The sequence below is a fragment of the Mustela lutreola genome, chromosome 5, assembly GCF_030435805.1.
Source record: "Mustela lutreola isolate mMusLut2 chromosome 5, mMusLut2.pri, whole genome shotgun sequence".
Lineage (NCBI taxonomy): Eukaryota > Metazoa > Chordata > Mammalia > Carnivora > Mustelidae > Mustela > Mustela lutreola.
In genome coordinates this window covers 25,659,225-25,680,101 of record NC_081294.1, presented here as the reverse complement: position 1 = coordinate 25,680,101, position 20,877 = coordinate 25,659,225, and the positions used below count along the sequence as shown (strand labels likewise).

At 46.2% G+C, this 20,877-nt stretch overlaps 1 protein-coding gene across 2 annotated transcripts in view; it reads left to right on the top strand.

Annotated features, from left to right (window-relative positions):
* The first annotated feature begins 5,441 nt into the window (after positions 1–5,441).
* Positions 5,442–20,877, top strand: part of MTMR12 (myotubularin related protein 12) — a 72,247-nt gene continuing 56,811 nt past the window's right edge. The window contains exon 1 of one of the 2 annotated variants that reach the window (XR_009353732.1): positions 5,442–5,674. Coding sequence is in view for 1 of the 2 variants with exons in the window: in XM_059173730.1 (XP_059029713.1) it covers positions 5,594–5,674 (81 nt within the window). In the remaining variant the exon portion in view is untranslated. The remainder of the gene's footprint in view (positions 5,675–20,877) is intronic. The other variant, XM_059173730.1, reaches the window with a different exon arrangement.

The following is a 20,877-nucleotide window of genomic DNA, read 5'->3' as shown; positions in this document are numbered from 1 at the left end:
TTATTTAGTGGGCGCCTGGGTGGCTCAGTGGGTTAAGCCTCTGCCTTCGGCTCAGGTCATGATCTCAGGGTCCTGGGAGAAAGCCCCACACTGAGCTCTCTGCTTGGGAGGGAGCTTGCTTCCCCCCACCCTCTGCCTGCCTCTCTGCCTACTTGTGATCTCTCTCTGTGTCAAATAAATAAATAAAATCTTTTTTAAAAAAAGTTTATTTATTTAGTAATCTCTACACCCAATGTGGGGCTCAAATGCATGACCCTGAGATCAAGAGTCTCATGCTATCCAGACTGAGCCAGCCAGCCTCCTCCATGACCCTCATTTTATAGGCAAGAAAACTGAGACCTAAGCAGATAAATGCCTAATTGAAAGTCACACACCTAGGAATTGCTGGAGCCAGGTGCTTGAAACCAAGCACCTAACCCCAGAATATTTACCAAAATTTTATAGCCTCCACTTAAAAACTTTTTCATTCTTTTTTACAGTTCCATAGTATCCCACTCTATGGCTGTGCCTTAATTTATTCAACCTATCCCTGCTGATGAGCCTTTAGACTTTTCCAAACTTCCACTGTTACAAAGTTGCTACAATGAGTAGGCTTGGGCATATGGCATTTCACACGTGTATGGATGTATCTATAGGTTGCATATAGAAATGTATGTATGAAACTGTATGTTTCAGAAGTGAAATTATTGATACAGTTTTTGATGGATATTGCAAAGTCGCCCTCCTTATTGCTCCATCAATTTACCCCCATCCTCCCCCCACCCCTTAATGGGTGAGAACCTTTGTTTCTCCCCTCCTCACTAAAGTCTTACTTAATATTGTAGCATCCAATTCATGGTTAAATGCTAGTTATAAAGCAAACTATGCATGCCCTAGGGAACTTCTGACCTTATTTATTTATTTACTTACTTACTTATCGGGCTCCACCAGGAGAATGGAGCCCAATGCTGGGAGTGAACTCATGACCTTGAGATCAAGACTGAGCTGAGATCAAGAGCCTGTCACTTAACTGACTGAGCCCCCCAGGTGCCACCCCCCCCCCCCTTTTAACCTTCCAGTCTTATTGGGAGAGGCTGGGAGACAAGTCAGAATGAGCCATTACTAAATCCTTATTAATGAAAAACCAATCAGGCCATGAACTTGTGTTCTGATGAGAATCAGATCATAGAGTAGGCTCACCAAGAACCCCTACCACGTGACCATCTTAAGTTGTGTGTTTTGTGGGGGAAGAAATTGCCAGAACATCCTTGTTTACAATTTCTGAGTCTCCCTAGCAGGCCCTCATATTGTAGTGCCACAAGATTGAGAATGATCCAAATGCTTCTTGATCCAGCTCTGTTACTCACCAACCTCACAGGAAGGTTGAAAGAGCCCTGACTGCGGCAAGAGGCTAAGGAATTTTCTATTTTAGGCGAAAGAAGAGGGTAAATCTTCAGATCCAGACCATTTGCTAAAACTGAAGTTGGGCAAGTGGCCATTCAATAACACGTGCCTCTTAGTCCTTGGATATTATATATATGCAATATAACATAATATATAAAATGTGATACATAGTTGAACTCTTGCTCTCCCCCCCCACCTAATAATCAATTGCTGCCTGGGATGCTTTTCATCTGATTACATTTCACTCATCTAGGTGGCAATATTAAGTGAATTCCTACTGTGCACCCGCACTAGATAAAGATGAGTAAGACACATGGACAGGCTGCTTCCAGTGACTCCAAAGAAGAGGAAATGCAAATGTGGCCAGACTAGGCCCAGCCATCCACCAGAGGCAGCCCTCTTTTTCAGAGTACGCTGTAGGTTTCACTTGTCTGTGGGAAGCACTGCCTTTGGTCGGGCACTTGTTTCTATGTGAGCTAAGATTTGTTCTTATTTATAATTCTCCAAGTAAGCTTAGGGCAGCATTAGGACAAAAGAGTGACTTTAACTACTGTGTGTAAATTAAAATATTTCAACGTCTAAGGGCTTCCATCTGTGTTTATTAATAGATGGAGAATTATTTGACCTCAGCATGACAGGAATTTTTCAATCAGTTGGGAGAGGCTCTCCCAAGGAGATCTGACCCACACCCTAAAGATTAAGAAAAAATATGCTGATAGCTGGAAAACCTTAAGAGCAAGATGGAAACAGATGGTAGTTTATATTCTCTGTGTATTTTCTTACTCTATATATTTCTCTATATATTTTCTTACTGCTTCTTAAAGAAAGCCTATTTTCTGTTGTTGTTGTTGTTTATGAGGCACGTGGCTGGCTCAGTCAGTGGAGCATGTGACTCTTCATCTCAGGGCCGTGAGTTCAAACCCCATATTGGGCGTAGATCCTACTCAAAAAAAAAAAAAAAAAAAAAAAGAAAGTATGGGTTTTCATCATTGAGTCTAAAGTGTCTCTGGAGGCAGCCAGCCTTTCCACTCTCTAAAACCTTTCCTTGCTTGCTGTATTGGCTGGTTTCCTGAGGGTGTATGAATGCAGTGGTTGTTTCCAGTGTCCAGAATTATCACACTGCAAACCAATTTGACTATAAATGGATGCTGAAGAGTAGGATAAAGTAATTATCATAACATGGGATGGCTTGAAGAGTGGGAAATTTCGTGTAGTTGATTAAAAATAGAAGCTGTTATTTCTAGTCCCAGGACTGGACTAGAAATTAAAAACAAAAACAAACTTTGTTATACAAAGTTTGTTATAAAGTTTGTTATACAAAGTCCCACAGTTGGTTATTGGGAGAAGTCACTTTGCTTCTCCTTCTACAGTCTGGGGTGGGGGAGAGAGGCTAAATCATGTCCTGCTTGGTAGGATTGTACCAAGACAGCTGTCACCTTTTCAGTTCTTGTTGCTTACTGGGCCATCACCTGGATCATCTTCAGGCTTCAGAACAATCCCCAACACCCTTGAGATAATTATCACTGCCATTGTCATCACCCTATGTAGAAACAGAGGCACTGAGACAAATACCTTGCTCAAAGACAGAGATCATAAAGGGCATGGGCAGGGCCAGCTACATAACTTACAGAGCTCAATGTCAAATGGAAATGTGGGGTTCTGGCCAGGGACAGGGAAGTCAACTACTATTCCCACAGTGCATGAGTGACCTCCAAGGAATTAGAACTGCTGTGCCTGGCCACATTTGGTACTGCATGGAGATAGGCAAGAGATTCCCACTAGTAGCCATGGCACTTCCAGTCTCCAGCAAGGATGGGCATATACCTCACCCAGGGACATAGGAAGAGGTGGGGTCAGGGGCTGTGTTTGACCCTAATCATCTCCTAGTCGGTGTCCAGGCACCCATGGGGGTGAGAGGTGGATGGCTGTGGTGGAGTGCAAGATTCCCTTCTCACTCCTTCCTAGCAGTGAGGTTGCTGCCCCAACAGAGTGGGCAGCAGTCATGGGATTGGTTTGGGGGACTGGCAAGGTGCCGGGGAATGAGCACCAGGGAAGAAGTAGGGGAGAAGATGGGAGGCAGAACTGTGTAGGAAATGAGGCCCCAAAACCCCTGGGCTTGCTCCATTGGTCCAACAAATTTCACTTAAAAAACATAAATTCAAGGGCCCCTGGGTGACTCCATTGGTTGAGCGGCTGCCTTCGGCTCAGGTCATGATCCCCGACTTCCAGGATCGAGTCCCGCATCGGGCTCCCAGCTCCTTGGGGAGTCTGCTTCTCCCTCTGACCTTCTCCTCTCTCATGCTCTCTCTCACTCATTCTCTCTCAAATAAATAAATAAAATCTTTAAAAAAAACATAAATTCAAGATGAAATGATTAAGAAATTCACAGTTGCAACTGCAGAGCATTAAACCCCAAATACTTCTAAGTGCCAGCCCTGTGTGACTGCACTAGTTGCATGTCCAAAAAGCCAACCCTGGCTATAGGTACCCAAACTAACATACTCTGGAAGAAAACCATAGAAATTCAAAGTCCTTTGAAAAGTAAGAAAGTAAAAATTTCTCCTGTCATTTCACTTTGAAAGTAATAGCTGCTGTGAAAGAGAGTGATATTTTAGTCTGAACAAATAACTTCGTTCCTCAACACCTCCCTGAAGAGTGTCTTTCTTTATGGAGCCCGACTTGGCCTTCTCAAATAGAATCGACCGCTTTTTGTGCTCCTTCCTAATTTGCATAATCACAAAGTTAACAACTGGGGCTTTGGAATCCGACAAACCTGGGTTGGAATCCTAGCTCCCTCAGTGACTAGTTGTGAGGCCCTGCCGAATTCCTTGCATCTATGGTCTCACCTGAAAACCAGGATAATTCTCTACTGGGGGTCCAGGCCCGCCATACTGATAGGCTTGACGAGGGCAACCGAACTGGAAAGGCGGCTACAGGACTTGTCTTGAAACTGTTTGCAAAAGTTAGCACATTCATTTTCACTTAGATTGTAGGTTTATGTGGAGGGTTTTGGGAAAGACGCTCATGGAGATGAAGAGGGTAGAAAGCATTAGTCGCAGTGCCTAACACCGAAAAAATGAACTGCATGTATTTATCCGTCTTTAACACTAGACTCACTTTCTTGAGAGCGGGTCCTGTCTGACTCACTTGTGTCTAACACAATGCTTGGCACCAAATGTGAAATTAAAATGAATTTTCTTTGCAACTTTCGCTAAAAATGAGGATTTTATCAGTAACTCAAGAAAGTGGATAAAGTAAGTCTCTTAAGGGCTTTTGCTATTCTGTTATAACACAAAGAGACGAAAAAACAGCGGGAAAATGAGGTCGACAGGCCTTTTATGATCATTCAAACTTATTCCTAAGCATCTGTTAACAATGATTGGTCTCATCTTTGCCTACATTTAAAGTAATAAACCTGGAGGTCATCAGTGTGGATCTGGAACTCATACAGCGGGTTCCAATACACCACACTTTTCAAAGTTTTAAACCAGGGCGCCTGGGTGGCTCAGTGGGTTAGGCCGCTGCCTTCAGCTCGGGTCGTGATCTCAGGGTCCTGGGATCGAGTCCCGCATCAGGCTCTCTGCTCAGCAGGGAGCCTGCTTCCTCCTCTCTCTCTCTCTCTGCCTACTCGTGATCTGTCTGTCAAATAAATAAATAAAATCTTTAAAAAAAAAAAAAAAAGTTTTAAACCAAAAAGGTAAGCAAGGGAAGAGAACCACACAAGCAGGGAACCTCACAACTTGGTGACCGTAGGATCGTTGGACGACAGCGACATTCTTGCTCTCCAATCGCCGGAGAGTCCGGAAAAAACACTCTCTGGATTGGCCAGAGGAAACATCTCTCCAGGTTCATTCAAGAAGTAGCTTGGCGCGGGGCTAGGCCGGCAGCGCCTTCTGCCCAATCAGAGGACGCATGAGGCGGGCTTTGCCGGAGCGGAGCCTATCCCCGAAGACGAATCTCTGCCCGTCGGATGCCGGCCGCGAGCGGAGGGGGCGTGGCCTCAGGCCACGGGCTCCCGACTCCCTGGGCCCGCGCGCGGAGTGGGCGGGGCGAGCGGTGTCAGCGGCTGAGCCGGATGCGGGCGTCGCCGCGGCCGCAGCGGCCCTGGGGATGGGCGGAGCCCCAGCCGCGAGTGCTGGTGGCCGCCGCCGCTGCGGATCCCGAGCGGCCGCCTCTGCTCCCTCGCGTCGCTGCTTCCTAGGGCGGCGGTATGCTGGGGAAAGGGGTAGTCGGCGGTGGCGGCGGCACCAAGGCGCCCAAGCCCTCTTTCGTGTCGTACGTGCGCCCTGAGGTGAGGGGGCGCCGCGCGGGCGGGGCGTCGGGCTGGAGCTGCCGGGGCGAGGGGCGCCGGGAGCCCCCTCCCCGCTGCGGGGAGGGCCGCGGGCGCTTCCTGTGCGTGTGCGGGAAGGAAGACGGGCGGGGTGAAGCCCTCGGGGGACGCGTTGGGATCTCGCGCGGGCTGAGATGGGGACCTCCGGCGCGGGCAGGCAGGTGCCCGAGAGTCGGGCCCCGTCGCCGGCGGCCAGATGAAGGGGCCCAAGCCGGGTAGGTGCTGGCGGCCCGGGCCGCCCCTGCCTGCCTTGGCGTGGAGCTGGGGTCCCGGGCACCGCGGGAGCGGAAGGGCTGCGTGCTCCGGGCCCCGGTGGGGACCTGCCCAGAGCCCGCCGCCTGGGTGGGTCTGCCCTGCCCTTGGAATTTCTCAGTTCAGTCTTCGGAGCTCGCCTGTCTCAGCTGCGTGCTTGTAAAGGGGCCGTTTGATGCCGCTGGCGGGATACCGTGTACGGCCTCCCGCCTCCCGTCAGCAAGCAGTGCTGCTCTCTCCCTTGTGAATTCCCCTCTGTCATTTCTTCCCCCTTTCATTTCACCGCCTCTTGCCTTCCTCCTGGGGTTTTACGGTCAAGTTCATTCATTCATAAAATATTTTTTTGAGCTCCTACATTGTTCTGAACCCTTGGGATATACATCAGTGAACAAAACAAGAGATCCCTGCTCCCCTGGCGCGTATTTGAGGGAGAAGGGAGTAGACAATAAGTAAAATAAACACAAGTAAATGACATGGTTATATTAGAAGGTGCTAACTATCAGGGGAAAAGGAAAGGCACCATTTTCCTCCTTGGCACAGTGGCGCTTGAGCAGACTTGAAGGATGTTTGGGGTCTGAGGAAAGAGTAGTGCTGGTGGAGGGAAGTCTGGAGTGTTGGAAGAACATGAAGGAAGAAGCCTAGTAGGTGAGGGCAAGAGTCGTCGGAAACCAGGTAGGAGAGGTTAGAGCTTGTAGGCCATCGTGAGGACTTCTTGAGCAATAGTTCCCAATCCAGATGCCTAATGAGGTGCATTCTTATTTTGGATTCCTGAAGGTTTTTCCGGCTCCTCTCCCCAGTAGTTTAAGCAGCAATGTGCAGGAGCACTGTCGAACTCATGTCTTCAGCTGCCTTCCCAGTCTTGATCAGGGACTGTTTCTGTAAGACCACCTGAGGCTTGAAGCCTTCATACACGCATCTTCAAGTTCACAATGTGTGTGTTTTCACTAGTTGAGAATACTCTTGTAATGGGTTTTATTTTTAGTCCTAATTTGAAAATAAAAACCACTTCCTCCTTAGATCCTTGATAAGGAGGCAGGGTCATCTTGAATTTTCAACAGGCTTCCCTTGTCTTGTGGGTTAGTAATGTCGGTGTCTCTTTGTGTCTTTTTTGATTGAGCCCTTGCTGAAGTACAACTGATCTTTAACCTTTCCTGTTCAGGGAGATTAAACTACAAATGGAAAGTCTTCTGAAATGTGGCCAGAGTTCAAGAATGTTCAAATTTTTCATCCACCAAGTGCACATGTTGTAATTAGGCATGTTTTTCCTCTTTGCCCACAGTGCCTGATACATTTCCTTTGAGGGATAATTAGGGAAGGGGAGCGGTTCAGTCTCAAAAGGGTCACATTTTTCGCATCCTTATAGTTGGCAGTTTTGTTTTCTTGCAATGAAATAGTGCTGTGTAGGCACTATATTTCTTTGTTGTAATCTGTCTCTAAAAATATTTTGAACTGAGGGACGGGCTCTGACCTAAATTGCTTATAGTTCTTAAAAGATAAGGGTATGAGTGGGGTGAGAAAGCAGTTTGTTTTTAAATGTATAGCCTTTGGAAACTTCCACGTGAACACCTTTGAGGTGTAGCTTATACCTCTGAGAATACGGAGTCTGACAACTTCTTGGCTCACTCAGTAGGAGGAGTTCCTCAGAACACTTCTCTGGACTGTCATGTTTCTACTCCTTTCCTTCATACTGCTTTCATCTTTACTGCGTTTGGTGTATGTCTTCTTGTCACTTCTCTGCATGTGGTTTGCTTTTGTTAGCCGGAAAATCGAAGGTTTCTCGGGTGCCTTTCTGCTGGTACATCACTGAGCTGCCAGAACAGTCTTCACACCTTACGATACAGTGATACCTGTGCCTGGTGATCAGCTTGTTCTTGGCTGATCAGATCTTGGAAGGCTCAACAGTGGTTTTCTTAAGTACACCAGAGTCTGTCAAGAGTCAGCACTTTGTGTTAGAAACAGTAGGGCTTTACTGGGTAAAGTAGTTGAAGAGGATGTTTTTAAAGACAATGACTTATTTTTCCTCTGTGATTAGAGAGGATTGACATCTGTCATTGATCCTGTGTCTGTGAATGTGCACATTAAAATCCTGAACTGTAGTTTAGGGCCTTTGGACATGTTTTCTGAACTCTGACCAGAGGGTTACAAATCAGTAGAGCTTGTAAGGTGGAAGCCAATGGCTCTGGAAATCGAGGTGAATGGGAGGGAGAGAGCTGGGTCTTTCTTGGTGGTACCAGCCATCTCTGACTACCTCTAGAAACATCTCAGCATCACCATCCCAGCTTAGTCCCAGACAAGCAGTGCAAAGGACATTGTGCGTCTATGCAAGGGGACGCTAGGTGCTGAGCTCCCCTTCAGGGAGGCATTAGATTAGAGTTTGGAAGACAGATCCATTTTTCTTGCTAAATAAAACACTTGTTTGAATTATTATTTCAGAAGCTGTAAGTGTTCATTGTAGAAAAATAAGAAAATATAGATTTTCAAAGAATTTTTTAAAGAAAAATTGTAAGTAACTCAGAGTATACCCTGTCAGATATGTGTGTAGGTGTATGCATATGTTTTTGTAAAATAGGTTTAATACTGCAAATCATATTATTTTGTAATCTGCCTTTTCAGCAGAAATTTGTATTGTAAATGTCTTTCCATATCTGTTGTTAGCCTATAATTTCATTTTAACTTATATCTGTTTTCCACAACAGAAACACCCACTGTGATGGGGAGACATTAGGTGGCACAAAGAACCAAAGAAAGCAGTGTGATTTTTTTTTTAAGGGTTTTATTTATTTTGAGAGAGAGAATGTGTGCATGCACGTGAGAGGGTTGGGGGATGGGCAGAGGGAGAGAGAGTCTCAAGCAGGCGGCACACCCAGTGTGGAGCCTGACCTGGGGCTTGATCTCCTGACCCTGAGATCATGATCTGAGCTGAAATCAAGAGTCAGACGCTTAACTGGCTGAGCCACCCAGATGCTCTGTGATTTTTTTTAAGTTTATTTATCATCATTTATCATGGGGCTCAAGCTCGAGGTCAAGAGTTGCATGTTTTACCAACTGAGCCAGCGCATCCCCTATTTGTAGATTTTTAGATTTGGGAGAAAATTTAAAGATAATCTACTTCACCACTGTACTCTTCCACTGTAATACAGATATGGAAATGAGGCCCTGCAAGGTTAAGTGTCCTACCCAGCGCCACAGGAGTATTGCAGTCCAGAGATAAGAACTGTCTCCGGAGCTAGCACTGTCTGTGGCTCAGACAGGCCCACAGGAGCTTGGGAAATGGATTCTTTGTATATGTGAGAAGAAAAAGCAAGAAAAGAAACGAAGATTGTTGGGGTGCCTGGGTGATTCAGTTGTTGAGTGTCTGTCTTCAGCTCAGGACCTGATCCCAGGATTCTGGGGTTGAGCCCCACATCGGACTCCCTGCTCTGCGGGAAGCCTGCTTCTCCCTCTCCCCCTGCTTGTGTTCCCTCTCTTTTTGTGTCTCGATCAATCAATAAATAAAATCTTAAAAAAAAAAAAAAAGAAACAAAGATTGAGGAAGGGTAAAAAAACAAAATCCAGATTTAAGAACTTATGTTTTCTTTTCATTTATCCCTCAGGGAAAAGAATGTATTTGATTGCCTAATCTTCATTTATGGCCCTATCTTTTCATGGAGAGAAGTGAACTGATCTATGATCTTGTGTTTTTCCAAGAGATAATAGCTGGGGGTTTATATCAAAATAATACAGTGAATAATTACTAATATTTATTAGGCACTTCTGTGTCCCAGGAACTGTGTTATCTCATTTCATCCTTTCAACTCTCATATGCAGTGGATACTGTTACTTCCTTTTGTGTGTTTAGATGTGGAGAGACCCAGTGTAGTACCTTGCTCGGGGTCACAGCTGACAAGAGGTGGTGCCAGAATTTAAACTCGCACAGTCTCACTCCAGGGCTGTTCTTCTCTCCTTGAACTTATGAATGCGGTAATATTAGTGAAACTAATATTAGTGAAACATGCTTGTAGTCCTGACTGGCATTTACACACTAAAGTGCTTTCTCATTCATGGTCTCTAGTGGCAGTTTCCTTCTTGGTTCCTGTTAGCTTCTCCAGCAGGTGACTGTGAGCGAATACAGGGCCTCTTGGAGATACAGCTAATTCATTCAGCAGATATTTACTTAGCACCTGCTGGTACCAGGCACTATTCTAGATGCTGGGGCTACAGAGCAGATGAAATGATTGAGATTGTTTTTTGGTGGAACACTACTATGTTGGATCACTGACTTTGATGACTTAGATGGATCCGTGACTAGAAGGCGTTGCTTTGTCCTAAAACAGACTTCTTTGCTCAGACCTAGCAATAAAAAATGCCTTTAAAAGCAAACTCTAGATCCATCACTTTTTTAAAGACTCTAACTTTTTTCCACTCCAAACTAATTTTTCTGATGGAAGAGTTTTCTCCTGGAGCTCAGAGGTCACTGACAGCGATTTAAAGGACATCAAAAAAAGAAAAAAAGGGACATCAAAAGTTCTTCCTAAAATGATCACTTTCTTAGCTGTGGCTTTAGCCTGATGATCTCTCCAAAGCTTCCTCTTTTTCTCTCCTGCATGTGCTTCCTGCGGCATCTCCCTGGATCCTCTCCAGTACTACTCAACTTCTGCAGATGGAGCATCAGAAGATGTCATGAGGCTATATCAAGAGACACTTCCTGCAGTCTGATCAAGCAGCTGCCATACAGGCACCCTCGGTCTTAGAACCCGATGCTCTTCTGCACCCTACTTCCCTCTGATGTTAAAACCAGGGCTGCCATCAATAGCTTAGGCTGAGGACAACCCATACTTAAAATTTAAAGTTCTAGATTTTTCTCGGAACATCTTTAACAGGATGTTTGATATTCTTGGAAGACTTCCACATTAAACTATCTTTTGTGACAGTGTTCCTTAGTGAGAATTTGATTTTTCAGAGGCTAAAGCTTTTAATTTTTTTTTTTTTAATTTTCCTTATGTTTGGGGTGGGGGTGAGGGTGAGGGGCAGAGAGAGAGAGAATCCCAAGCAGGCTCCATGCATGGTGCAGCTTGATCTCATGACCCTGAGATCATGACCTGAGCCAAAATTGAGTGGGTTGCTTAACCAGCTGAGCAACCCAGGTGCTCCAACCAAAGCTTTTTTTTTTTCTTTCTTAATTTATTTATTTTAGAGAGAGAGCACATGTGCCTGCGTAGGCAGGGAGGGGCAGAGGGAGAGAGAAAAACCCAAGCTGACTCCTCGCTGAGTGTGGAGCCTGATGTGGGGCTGGATCCCACTACCCCAAGATCCCAGCCCAAGCTGAAACCAGCAGTTGGATGCCCACCCGGCTCTGCCACCCAGGTGCCCCCAAAGCTTCATTTTAATCACCTTAAAAGATGTATATTTATTTTTATGATAAAGACAATATTAAAAAAAGACAATATAGCAAAGTTTTAAACATCAGAAGTTAGAAAAATAAAATCACCGTCAGTTATGCTACCTTAACCAAAGCAGTTAGTTACACTGTTTAGTATGTTCTTGCTTTGTCCGTGGGTGTACCTTATGGTTTCAAGCATAATATCTGTGAAGATGTGTAACCTGAATGTGGTTGTCAGCTTTGAAGGTAGTACTGCCGACCCCTCCCGGTAGAGCGTGCACCTTGAGTTGTTTTCCTAGCAGGAAACCACCCTTAGTGTCTCCTGCGTTACGCTTGTGACTTCTGACCCAAACACTGGGTTTGCAGTTTAATGAATCATTTAAAATAAACCTCTTGAGGGGTTCTTGGGTGGCTCAGTTGGCTGGGCATCTGCCTTCTGCTCAGGTCATGATCCCAGGCCGTGCAGCCCATTTCTCTTCTCCCTCTGCCTGCCACTCTGCCTACTTGTGCTCTCTCTCTCTCTCTTTCTGTCAAATAAGTAAAATCTTAAAAAATAAAAAATAAAATAAACCTCTTGAGAGAGGTTGGGAGGTAACATTGAACTATAATTCTTTTTTTTTTTTTTAAGATTTTATTTCTTTATTTGACAGAGAGACAGCGAGAGAGGGAACACAAGCAGGGAGAGGGAGAAGCAGGCTTCCCACTGAGCAGGGAGTTGGACGCCAGGCTCCATCCCAGGACCCTGGGATAATGACCTGAGCCAAAGGCAGCTGCTTAGCGAGTGAGCCACTCGTGGAATAATTCTCATCTTCTGTTGCTTTGGGAGAATGAGGAGGGGAGGTAAAAATGGAGAGGGGCTCTGAAAAGGAGTGAAGCTGCCCAAGAGCTGGAAGGACCACAGGGCCTCCTCCTTTCCATAGTGTCCTCTACTTGCCTCCAGGGTGCAACTCAAGGGAGAGCAAACTCCAGGAGAGCAAAAAGGACTGAGGGCAGTCCTTTAAGCCTTGGTTGTATTTCTTCCTGGAAAATGAGAAGAATAATACCATCTGATACGTAGGTATGAACTGGTGTGCACATTAAATGTGATTATGCGAATCCTTAGAGTATTCGGCGCATGGTTGGGCTTCAGTAGATGTGGGCTACTGTAATTGTTCAGAAGTTGTGGGTCAGGGCCATTTGGATGGCTTCAGAAAGTGCTTAATCATTAATCTTAGAATACAGAAATCTTTCCCAGCCAAGGTACCAATGAAAGTGATATATTTAGTTGTTGGGGTTGTTGCCATGGTATCATGACTGGAAAGTTCACTGTGTGGTAACTCTTTCTTAGAGTATTTTTCACTATCTCTAAAAGTTTCTTTTCCTCTTTTCTTTGTTCCTTTATACATTTGAGAATGATTTGATTATACTTAAAATTCCAACCTAATGAGAGCACTTACTTGTTGACTTTTTTCATTGTTAATATTTGGCCTTTGACATTTTGCTAGTTTCATTCTGTGGACCCGTTTTCCCTCTTCCTTCATTTCCTTTTTTTTTTTTTTTTTTTTTTTTTCCTTTTAAGTAACCTCTGTCCCCAACATGGGGCTTGAACGCGTAGCCCTAAGATAAGAGTTCTGGCTCTCCTGACTGAGCCAGTTAGGTGCCCCAATTGCCCCTCATTTCTTTCTTTCTTTCTTTCTTTTTTTTTTTTTTAATGTATTTTATTTGTTTATTTGACAGAGAGCTAGAGAGAGAGAGAGCACAAGTAAGCAGAACAGCAGGGAGAGGGGGAGAGAGAGAAGCAGGCTCTCTGCTGACAGGGAGCCTGATGTGGGACTCGATCCCAGGACCCTGGAATCATGACCCAAGCCGAAGGCAGCCGCTTAACCAACTGAGCCACCCGGGTGCGTAGGCCAAATTTTGTCCATTTAGCATGTCTGCTCAATGATTTACTTAAGATATGAGTAAGTAAAATCAAATTGCCACCCAGGCACCCCTAAGATTTTATTTTTAAGTAATCGCTACAGCCAGTATGGAGCTCCCACTCAGAGCCCCCAGATTCAGAGTTGCATGCTGTACCAACTGAGCCAGGCAGACACCCCAGTCTACCTTTCCCTTTGACAGATTGCCACCCCCTGTTTCAGACAATGGTCCTGAGCTGCTGGGCTTTTTGCTTTTCTCAATAAGAGAGTTCTAAAATTCCTGAGGATACCTTAAAGGGAGTGAGCCCGGTTTTTGGCTGTAATTCCTGTTTTGCTTTAATCTCTTGAGATCTACTCCCCAGTGTGATATTTACATCTCATAGTTTCTCCTTCCCCTGTACCAGGGGATGACTGTCCTCCCGGCAGGCCTATTTTGAACATGGGAAGAAATAACCGTGTCTACGCAGCTCAGGACCAGTCACCAGGGGATCCGCAGCAACAGCTAGATGCAGTCAGTAGTAGTATGAACTTGAATTGGGAGAATTACTGATTGTGGAGCTACCATTTGCTCTGTGTCGGAATTAGGAATGCAGAAAAACAGTCTGTGCTCTCAGGAGGCTCCTACCCTGTGGGAGAGACAGCAGGTCCGCAGAGGGCCCTAGTGCCCAGAGGTGGGTGCTGCCTGGTTACGGAGGAGGAGCGCACAGAAGGCCTCTGCGAAACCCGCGGTAGCATCCGGCCTCATCTGAAGGCTGTGGAGGACTCGGAAAGGGCAGTGTGAGAGGGGGTGCTAGTGTGGGGAGGAGGGGGTGTTGCAGTGGGCAGGCAGGAGCGCCAGCGAGAGGCGCACAGCATGTCGGGACCAGGTGGTCAGAGCATCTGTCTCATACCTTACGTAAGGCATGCTGGGGGTGCGTTGGAGCTGAGTCCTGAACAGAGGAATCCGAGGGCTGCTGCTTGGACACGCAGGATTGTTTTCTGCTGTGATTGCTCCTTTACCGTCAAGTCAGTCTGGCCCTTTGTGAGGCTGCGGGCATCTTCTCCTTTGCCCCTGGTTCCTCCTGCTCTGGGGCCCTGGAGAAGCTCCTGCTCCGAAGCTTTGAGCTCCTCACTGGCTATTCAGCTGACCTAGTATTTATGTAGCAGTTGGAGGGGGGCGGGTGGTGCACAGAAGGCAAGGCCATGTGTTTTTGCAGCTGCTGTTCGTCACATCAGTTAACTGAAATGATGAGATTTGGACAGCCCCGCAGTTGCCACCTGCTACCTTCTCTAGCACTCGCACACATTCCAGTGCTGCCCTCTTTACTTGCAACGCCATGTGCTTGTTAGGAGCACGGCTTTGGAATTAGAGCCCTGCTGCTTGCTGTGTGGATTTGGTCTGGGTATTTGCCTTTTCTGAGCCTCGGTTTCCTCATCTATGAAATGACAAAAAAAAAAAAAAAATAGTAGTATTTAGTTCCTTTTTAAGATTGTTGTCTTTTTTTTTTAAGATTTTATTTATTTATTTGACAGAGCACAAGCAAGGGGAGCAGCAGGGAGAGGGAGAAACAGGGCTCCCCAATAAGCAGGGAGCCCAGGAACATGGGCTGAGCTGAAGGCAGACACTTAACCAACTGAGGCTCCCAGGGGCTCTTGTTGTTAGTCTTAATTGAGGCAATCCACAGAAAGTTATTAACACAGTACCCAACATGTAGCAAACGCTCATTAAGCGTGAACTGTGGTTGTTACTACTCTTTACCCCAGAAGCTGCCACAGTGTGTGTGTTTGCATGTTGTTTGGGCCACCAGTGCAGGTCCCCATAGTGGCAAGATTTCCTCCATTCCCCTGTAGCATTGTTCTTTTTTTTTTTTTAATCATTTTTTAAAAGATTTTATTTATTTATTTGACAGAGATCCAAGTAGGCAGAGAGGCAGGCAGACAGAGAGGAAGAAGCAGGTTCCCCGCGGAGCAGAGAGACCGATATGGGGCTCGATCCCAGAACCCTGGGATCATGACCTGAGCCGAAGGCAGAGGCTTTAACCCACTGAGCCACCGAGGCGCCCCCGTAGCATTGTTCTTCCCTTGCATTCTCAGAGGCTTGTGTCCAGAGCCAGGGGTGCTGGCCTTTTTGCAGGACTGTGTCCTACCTGCAGCGGGTGCCTTTCTTGGTCCACCCAGAGGGCCTCCCCTCCTGCACAGCTTTCTTTTTCAGTGAGCTCTTCCATGGATTCCTACTCTGTCCTCTTCTTATAATGTTTTCTCTTGTCTTGGGGATGTCCAGGACAACCTGGGGTTTGGGCAGCATATTATGTCCTGGGCTTTATTGTCACAGGAGGCTCCCATCATTCCAGTTCGGCTTTCTTCTTTTTATTTATCTATTTTTAAGATTTCATTTATGTGTTCGAGAGGGAGAGATAGAGTCCACATGTAGAGGGAGTAACAGGCAGAGGGAGAAGCAGGCTCCTGGCTGAGCAAGGAGCCTGATGCCAGGCTCCATCCCAAACCTGAACCGAAGGCAGACGCTTAACCAACTGAGCCACCCAGGGATCCCGTGGCTTTTTTCTTTCAAAATTAGCCTTCCCCGCTGCTGCCAGCGACCCCTTCTTTCCCCGGCCAGCCAGTTGTACTCCAAACAGTTTCCGGGGTTCCCTTGTGAGTGGCCTTTTTGCTTGTCTGTCTGTATTTCTATTCATTCTACCTGCCCTGCTAGCATCTCGTGTGCTAGGAACCGTAGACTACAGCTGCTCAGCTGGTCTCTCCCTCTACCCGAGTCACCCTGCACACCTCAGCCAGGCTCCTGCTGGGTGCAGCCTTCATGTGTCATTTTCCTATTTAAGAGTCCTCCTGTCCACCTGCCTCCTCCCCAAATGTTAACACCTTTTCCAGACTCACTGCAGATTCCTTTTTTCTTCTGCTTTGTTGAAAGAGTGTTAGCTTGCATTTGGGAGGCCAGTGCTCTGCTCATTTCTGTGTGACTTTGAGGGAGCCCCCTTTAGCTCTTTGGCTCATTTTCTGATTCATACAGTTGGCTTAGGCAAGTGCTTTCAAACCTGTTTGCACAAAGGGACGCTGGGTGGCACAGTCGGTTGTGTTGGACTGTTGCTTGCGGTGCTGGTCATGATCTCTGGGTGGTTGGGTTGAGTCCCGAGTGGAGCACCGCGGCAGGCTCTGCGCTCAGCATGGAGTCTGCTTGAGATTCTCTCTCCCTCTGCCCACTCCCCACCCCCACCCTTGCACATGCCCTCCCTCTCCCTCAAATAAATCTTTTTTTAAAAATATTTTATTTATTCGTTTGAGATTCACTTGAGATGATTCTTGAGATTAAGAGTCATTCATGCTTCTTGACAGGAATCACTTTAACAGATGACTGCTGGGGCATAAAGACCAGCAACCACACTCACGGCCGACCACAGCTCTGCACCTCAGCCATCCAAATCACTCTCCAGCAGAAATAAAAAAAGAGCCTCAGAATGATGCTCCCACCAGCTACTGCTGGGGATTAGGGGGTAGGAACGGAATGGTTGGGTTATGGACGTTGGGGAGGGTATGTGCTATGGTGAGTGCTGTGAAATGTGTAAGCCTGATGATTCACAGATCTGTACCCCTGGGGCAAACAATACATTATTTGTTAATTAAAAAAAAAAGAAAAGCATGAATGAGTAATACTTTCACTGCCATTCAGTGAATGAGGAACTGTCATACTAGACTGAGGGATTTAATTTGAGCCTTAGTGAGCAGTTACTTTCTTCCTTTTAAAAAAATCTGAGGTAAGGGGAAAAAAAGCAGTCTAAATATGCAAGAAAGGATTTAGAATGGGCACATGAGTATTTCTCAGTTCTTAGGGTAATGCACTAATAGAGGCTATTTCCTGTTTCCCTGTCCTGAACACTTGTTAGAATTGAAAGGGTACTTGATGATATTATTTTGTAATAGGGAAAAAGTTTTATTTTTAGATTTTATTCATTTATTTGACAGACAAGCAGGAGGAGTGGGGGAGGGAGAAGCAGGCTCCCTGCTGAGCAGGCGTCCTGATGTGGGGCTCATGGGCATTGCCTGGGATCATGACCTGAGCCGAAGGCAGATGCCCAATGACTGAGCCACCCATACGCCCCAGGAAAAAAGTTTAAGATCGGTAGTTACCTAGGGCTAGGAGTGGGGTTGGAGGGTTGGCATCAGGGAGAATGCTAATAGTACTATGCTGATGAGTACCATGTTTCTTTTAGGTGTGATGAAAATACTCTAAAATTGGTTGTGGTTATAGTTGTTGTACAACTATAGTACAACTCTGAATATACTAAACACCATTGAATTGTGCACTTTATTTTATTTTATTTTATTTTATTTTTTTTAAGATTTTTATTTATTTATTTGACAGAGAGAAATCACAAGTAGATGTAGAGGCAGGCAGAGAGAGAGAGGGAAGCAGGCTCCCTGCTGAGCAGAGAGCCCGATGCGGGACTCCATCCCAGGACCCTGAGATCATGACCTGAGCCGAAGGCAGCGGCTTAACCCACTGACCCACCCAGGCGCCCTGTGCACTTTAGTTTTTAAAGATTTTATTTATTTATTTGACAGAGGAATAGAGCCAGAGAGCACAAGCAGAGGGAATGGCAGAGGGAGAAAGGGAAGCAGGCTCCCTCCTAAGCAGGGATCCCAGTGTGGGGCTTGATCCCAGAGTACTGGGAACCTGAACCGAAGACAGATGATTAACCTACTGAGCCACCCAGGCACCCTGAATTGTGCACTTTAAGTAGGTGACCTGTAGGGTGTATGAATTTATCTTTGTGTTTTTGTTTGTTTGTTTTTTAAAGTAAGTTCTATGCCCAATGTGGAGCTTTGAGCTCACAGTCCTGAGATCAAGAGTCCAGGGCTTTACTGACTAAGCCTGCCAAGCGCCCCTGAATTAGGTCTTAGTACAACTTTTACAAAAATGGAGTAAAACCCAGAAGTACTAAACTTGTGTTTTAAACTTTCTCAGGTGTTGGAACTCCTGAGAAAAAGTCCTGGCTTCATCACCTGTTTAGCTATATGAGCCCTGGCACATGATTTACCCTCTTGGAGCTTTAGTGGCCTTATCTGTAAAGTGGGGATGAGAATACTTTATAGGATCATTACCAAGATAAATTATATAGGGCATATGAAAGTGGATGTACTAAAATCTCCAGTAAATTATATATTTTTGTGCTTAAGTTAGATCTGTATTTTGATAATAGATGTGCTTTTTTTTTTTTTTTTAAATATGTTATTATTTATTTGAGAGGGTGTAGAAGCGAGAGAACACAAGCAGGGGGAGAAGCAGTCTCCTGTTGAGCAGGGTGTCCCACACTGGGCTTGATCCCAGAACCCTGAGATCCCGACCAAAGTCAAAGGCAGACGCTTCACCGGCTGAGCCACCCAGGCGTCGCATGGATAATAGATGATTAGTCTGAAATGTCTTTGAGAGTTCCCAGCTAGCCGTATGCCATGAACACTTACTGAGGCTGAGAACTGATTTGCATGATGAGTAAATAGCAGAGTCCTCAAAGACCAGATACCGGAACGGCTCAGTCTGTGGTCTGTTGCTTGGAGTCCAGACAGATTGTCAGGTCGCCTCTTACTGCATGTCTGCTTCCCTGGCTTCTGTTTTCTGGCCAGGGTAATTGTTGTTTGTACGCTAAAGACAGGGTATAGTTAGTGGAGTGGAGCTGTGGTTAACGGGAAAGCTGTTACCTGGTCTTGGTTTCAGAGGGCAATGAGCCTGCTAGTCAGGCTGGCTCCGAAGGGAGTGAGCCCTCTGGCCAGGAGCGGGCCAGCAGTCCTAGGAATTAGCTCCGGGAAACAAATCCTGTCTTGGTTTCTAGCTCCCTAGAACTGGACTGGGGGTAGATTGATTTAGCTTCTAGTCTCTGTCTTCAGTGACGAGGCTTCATATTTAAAGTCTGGCTTTGAGGGGCGCCTGGGTGGCTCAGTCATTAAGCATCTGCCTTCTGCTCAGGTCATGATCCCAGAGTCCTCGGATCGAGCCCCTCATCGGCCTTCCTTGCTCAGCAGGAAGCCTGCTTCTTCCCCTCCCACTCCCCCTGCTTATGTTCCCTCTCTCACTGTGTCTCTCTCTGTCAAATCAATAAAATCTTAAAAAAAAAAAATAAGTAAAGTCTGGCTTTGAACATGTGCCAGCCCCACTGATGGGGCTAGAATGCATTTCACAAAGCCCGTGAGATGTGTGATAAGGGTTCAGTAATCCTTGGCACTAGTCATGTACTCAGGTAGTGATTTTAATTTTTTTTTTTTTTTTTTGGCAGAGAGAGGCATAGAGAGAGAACACACAGAGGGAGTGGGAGAGGGAGAAGCAGGCTTCCCATTGAGCAGGGAGCCTGATGCGGGGCTTGATCCCAGGACCCTGGGATCATGACCTGAGCCGAAGGCAGACACTTAACAACTGAGCCACTCAGGTCCCCTGGTAGTGATTTTTAATAGAGCTGTTTATTAAAAAAATCTGTCAAGAACTATGCTTAGGATTAAAGAATATTACCAGGATCAAGGATTATTTGTGTCTTTGTATGTTTTTGTGTACATATTCTTTCAGTACACTTTTATTGATGGTTTACTATCCGAGGGTAAAAAGTACAAAACTGAGGAGCATAAAGGGAAGGGAGGGGAAAAGTGAAACAGGACGAGATCAGAGAGGGAGACAAAACATAAGAGACTCAATCATAAGAACCTGAGGGTTGCTGGAGGGGAAGTGGGGGATGGGGTAGCTGGGTGATGGGCTAGGTGATGTGATGAGCACTGGGTGTTGTACACAGCTGATGAATCATTGAACTCTACCTCTGAAACTAATAATACACTATATGTTAATTAACTAATTTTAAATACAAAAGTAAAATTTTTAAAAAATACACATAGGTGTGGCCTCAGCCTCCAGTTTGTGTCGCTGGTTGGGGAGGCAGACAAGGTAAAAGATTGTTGCGCTACTGGAGGGAGGGTGGACCAGAGAGAGCTTCACAGGGGTCTTGAACTTCGCGTAGATAATGGATTGACCGGCCCGTGGCCGCCCTGGGGGCTAGATGGTGGCAGGGTGGCTGTGGTCACGGCAGTGTGCAAGGTGAGAGGTGATGGTGGCTGAAAGTAAGAGCGGCAGCGGGGATGGGCCGATGTGGACGGATTCTGGAGCGATCGATAAAGCCGAGCAGACAGGATAGGAGGGCCAGGGAGTAGTTAGGACTCCTGGGAAAAAAAAGAATGACTCCTGGGTGAAGGGAGGCGTGCGGGTGAAATGGGTGATGGGGACAAAGGAGGGCACTTGTGGTGAACAGTGTGCGTTGTATGGAAGTGTAGAACCACTGTATTGTACACCTGACACTAATATTACACTGCATGTTCACTAACTGGAATTTAAATAAACACCTTTTTTAAAAAAGGAAGGAAGGAAGGACTCCTGGGTGTCAGCTGATGCGACTGACCATCGAATCAGAGCCCAGAGGAAGATGGACAGGCTGGGGGAGAGCGGGGAAGTGATGAGCTGATTTTGAAATGTGAATTTGGGGGATGTTAGGAACATTCCAGTGCAGGTGGCCAGGCGGCTGTTGGGGTGTCCAGGCCTGGAGCGCTGAAGAGGGACCTGGAGTAGCGAGTCACTGGGGCTCATCCTGTCTGTTGCTGGAAGTGCCGTGGGTGGGCGAGCTTACGAGGGAACA